Source organism: Sinocyclocheilus anshuiensis, unplaced genomic scaffold (genome assembly GCF_001515605.1).
Source record: "Sinocyclocheilus anshuiensis isolate Anshui unplaced genomic scaffold, SAMN03320099.WGS_v1.1 scaffold191, whole genome shotgun sequence".
Lineage (NCBI taxonomy): Eukaryota > Metazoa > Chordata > Actinopteri > Cypriniformes > Cyprinidae > Sinocyclocheilus > Sinocyclocheilus anshuiensis.
In genome coordinates this window covers 185,553-189,416 of record NW_015549570.1, presented here as the reverse complement: position 1 = coordinate 189,416, position 3,864 = coordinate 185,553, and the positions used below count along the sequence as shown (strand labels likewise).

The following is a 3,864-nucleotide window of genomic DNA, read 5'->3' as shown; positions in this document are numbered from 1 at the left end:
CCCCAGTGAAGACCTTGTCTCCTAGACGGCCACCGGGACAAGACCACAGGAACCAGATGAGTCCTCTGCACAATGTGACTTTGCTGCAGCCTGGAACTGAACTGCTGGTTTAGTCTGGCCAGAGGAAAACGGCACACTATTTCGACACACTGTTTTCCTATTTTAATACTGTAAAGCTGCTTTGACACAATCTGCATTGTAAAAAGCGCTATATAAATAACGGTGACCTGACTTGACAAACACATGTCACCTGAGCCTCGGCTGAAGTGTCTGAAATGCAGGAGCGCCGTCTCACCTTGAACAGAATGTAGAGGATGTACAGTAAGATGCCGAAGCCGTAGATGGGAATGATCTGGCCTGCGAGGTTGGACTTTCCTCCGGTGCCGGCTCCTTTGGCCCGGGCGATGGCCTCGGGGTTGTGCGCTCTGGAGTAGCGCCGCTGCTCCTCGGACACAGATACAGACGGTCTGTGAAGCGTGGGAGGAGAATGACCTGCGGGCCCTTCGGGAGACATTTACACACAGCCGTCAGTGTTTGCATTCATTCAGCTGGATCCTGTTCATAATCATCAAAGCTCCCTTTCATCTCATCATATAACTCGCATTATTCACATACTCTTCCACATATACAGAGCACCACTGTTGATTGTATATTTAAAAAACATTTCAAATACGTTTCATGTCAAGTTGTGTTTCAGTACGTGTACATACAACGTTTCAGTTACTCTTTTTTTTTGCGGTTATGCTTTACAAAATGCATTTGTCTTTATTTACTAAATATAGCCTCTTCTGGCGAGCCGCTGCCGACACACAGCCGAGTGAGCCGACACTCAGCCGCAACCGGCCCGATTCCGCTGGCTACCTGGGTTATGTTCATTTTGGCCATAGGTGCGTTTGTGCTAAAATCTGGTCTAGGGGACAGTGCAATGCCTTTCAGCAATCAAATGCAGAAAACATGTTTTCAATTATATGAATCTCGAAAGAAAGAGATGGTGTTCTAATGAAAGGAAATAAATCATGCGTGTAAGAATAACAGACCCTCGCCGTGCGCTGCGTCTCTCTTTCCTCGCGATAGCAGCATCTTCGGCAGCAGAAGCGCGACGCACAACAGCACGCAGGACGCTATAGCGAGCTTCTGAAATGAGGAACTAGTCATCTGTACTGATCTCTGATCTCTCTGACTCTGATGTCTCTGTCTCTGACTCCAGACTGTGTCTGCGTCTGTGACGCGCTCCTGGCTCCCGCAGCCTCCTCACTCCGGACAGCTGCCATGGAAACCGATACATTACGATCACCGTATCAGAGAGAATGACGAGTCTCCGTAATAACGCTCTTATCGGAGTATAACAACTCTCTTATGCTCAAACAGAAAATCGTTATCGATTTGTAAAGTATTGTCCTGAAACTGCGCTGGTCACGTGACAACTGTGACTTTTCTCAGCGCTGATGAAGATACACTAATCACAGACGCTTGCGATTGTTGGAGTGCTGATTTATTCATATATATATATATATATATATATATATATATATAGTGATCATTTATATAGGCTACCGGGACAGTTTTCAAATTTTACGTCATTTTTATTTTTATGTTCAATTTGTAACCGTTGTAATTACCAGGTTTAAAACGTTTACACATTTGTTGTACAAATATTCTTACCCTGTTGAGTCTTATTCAAAAAGTAGTGTATAAGTGTTTATCCTGTGTACTGTCTGTCAAACACCTTTACCTTGTTCTTGTTACGCTAAAAAGATCTTAATATCCTCCAGACAACTCTGATGCTGGTTTAGGCCTACAGGTGTTTGTAATACTGCATGTACACAATTAGACGTGTTGGATTAAATGAGAGGAAAAAATGTTTATAATAATAATGATGATAAGACCCCAGCAACGCCAATGTGGATTATACCACAACCAAATATAGATCTATTCTTACTGGAATCCAGACCAGATCAGGGAGCGTGTTAGAAGCAGAGAGGAACCGCATCTACAGCTTCACACAGATGCATCGAGGCATCCTCAGAAGGGTCCGCTTATATCATCACGCTTGAGAATAACAGATCATGTTTCTGTGTCTACAGGAGACTTCATAGCAATCATGATAGCAATCAATAACATAAATCAAATAGGACTAAGCAGATCTGTAATATGCTCAGATTCAAGCTCAGCTTTGTTATGCCTAGAAGCTCAAAAGTCAGAAACTAGACACGATATAGTTTTGGAGATACTACAGATATTGTACATGATACAGTAGACAAATAAACTAGCTCCGGCACATACTGGAGTGTCGGGATGAAGCAGCAGACACGTTATGGCAAAGGAAAGTATAGATATGGAAATAATGTACAGCAAAGCAGAACTCTAATCAATAATAAAAAAGGAGATAAATAAAAACGGGCGATCTTATTGGCATAATGAGAAAAAGGGAAGGCATCTACACTTAATCCAACCATTGGTAGGAAGAGAGAGAAGGAAAGAAGACTGTATTATTTCCAGATTATAATATAATATATAATACAGGATTGTGTGATTGGTGTGGTGTTAAAGAAACAGTGGAACATGGACTCATTACGTGTAATAGATATTCAGAGGAAAGAAATCATCTAATAGAAGAATCTAAGAAGAAAGTGTTCAACAATTAACATTAAACAAGCTTTTAAATCAGTAGAAGGGGTACTTTATTAATACATATTTTTAAATAGAACTCATTTAATGAATAGAATATGGATAGGCTATTGTTATTATTGTTGTTATTATTAATAGTAGTAGTATTGTAGTTATTTCTGGTCTCTGGACTGTGACGGGCTTGGGCTGTAGATGGAGCAACATTGTCCTGAATGGTCTGAGTAGCGTTAGGATATAGTGTCTCTGATCCATTAATGCGAACCGCCAATAAGCTCAAAGAAGAAGAAGAAGCAGAAGAAGAAGAAGAAGAAGAAGAAGCGTGTGAAAGACGGCATGGGTTTTGTAGCAGTAGTTTTGACTCCAGTCTGCAGGCGGCGCTCTCTCGCTGAGATCCCGCGCGACACGCATTATCTCGCGAGATCACACGACAACCTCCTCTTTGCGTTCTCTGCCGCTATGGTAGGTGCTCACGAAGAGCTCCCTGACTGTGATTAAAACATTATCCTTCTCAATCCTTTCTGAAGTAGGGTCAGAACAACCTCATAACTTGTTGATGTGCTTTCTTGTCGGTTTAAGTGTGACCAACGGTCTGTATTGTGCAGATGTTTTTCGGGACAGCTGTTGGCGGTATTGTTGAGCCCCAGCGCGCTGTGGTGTTTCTCTGAAGTCTAGTGAAGTATCGCAGCGTGTAACCTACAGCGACTTCCATGTGTTTTCTCCACAGCCGACCAAACAGTCCAAGACCAGGAAGCTGCGCGGACACGTCAGCCACGGCCACGGGCGCATCGGTCAGTAAACATGCTGGAGTGTGTTTAAGCGTGTTTCATGCTGGAGTGTGTCTAAGCGTGTTTGATGCTAGAGTGTGTTTGATGCTTGGAGTGTGTTTAAGCGTGTTTGATGCTGGAGTGTGTTTGATGCTGGAGTGTGTCTAAGCGTGTTTGATGCTAGAGTGTGTTTGATGCTTGGAGTGTGTTTAAGCGTGTTTGATGCTGGAGTGTGTTTGATGCTGGAGTGTGTCTAAGCGTGTTTGATGCTAGAGTGTGTTTGATGCTAGAGTGTGTTTGATGCTGGAGTGTGTTTGATGCTTGGAGTGTGTTTAAGCGTGTTTGATGCTAGAGTGTGTCTAAGCGTGTTTGATGCTGGAGTGTGTTTGATGCTGGAGTGTGTGTGATGCTGGAGTGTGTGTGATGCTGGAGTGTGTTTAAGCGTGTTTGATGCTAGAGTGTGTTTGATGCT

The 3,864-nt window shown here is 43.1% G+C and overlaps 2 protein-coding genes across 2 annotated transcripts in view; one reads left to right on the top strand and one right to left on the bottom strand.

Moving 5' to 3' along the window:
* The window catches only part of LOC107657335 (protein RIC-3-like), a 3,717-nt gene extending 2,525 nt beyond the window's left edge, over nucleotides 1-1,192 (bottom strand). Inside the window, exons 1-2 of the mRNA XM_016445377.1 lie at nucleotides 1,038-1,192; nucleotides 296-501 (exon numbers count right to left, since the gene is read on the bottom strand). Coding sequence (XP_016300863.1) covers nucleotides 296-501; nucleotides 1,038-1,155 — 324 coding nt within the window. The 5' untranslated portion in view covers nucleotides 1,156-1,192. The remainder of the gene's footprint in view (nucleotides 1-295; nucleotides 502-1,037) is intronic.
* A 1,793-nt stretch (nucleotides 1,193-2,985) lies between these two features.
* LOC107657338 (60S ribosomal protein L27a) overlaps nucleotides 2,986-3,864 on the top strand; it is a 9,138-nt gene continuing 8,259 nt past the window's right edge. Inside the window, exons 1-2 of the mRNA XM_016445382.1 lie at nucleotides 2,986-3,087; nucleotides 3,353-3,416. Coding sequence (XP_016300868.1) covers nucleotides 3,085-3,087; nucleotides 3,353-3,416 — 67 coding nt within the window. The 5' untranslated portion in view covers nucleotides 2,986-3,084. The remainder of the gene's footprint in view (nucleotides 3,088-3,352; nucleotides 3,417-3,864) is intronic.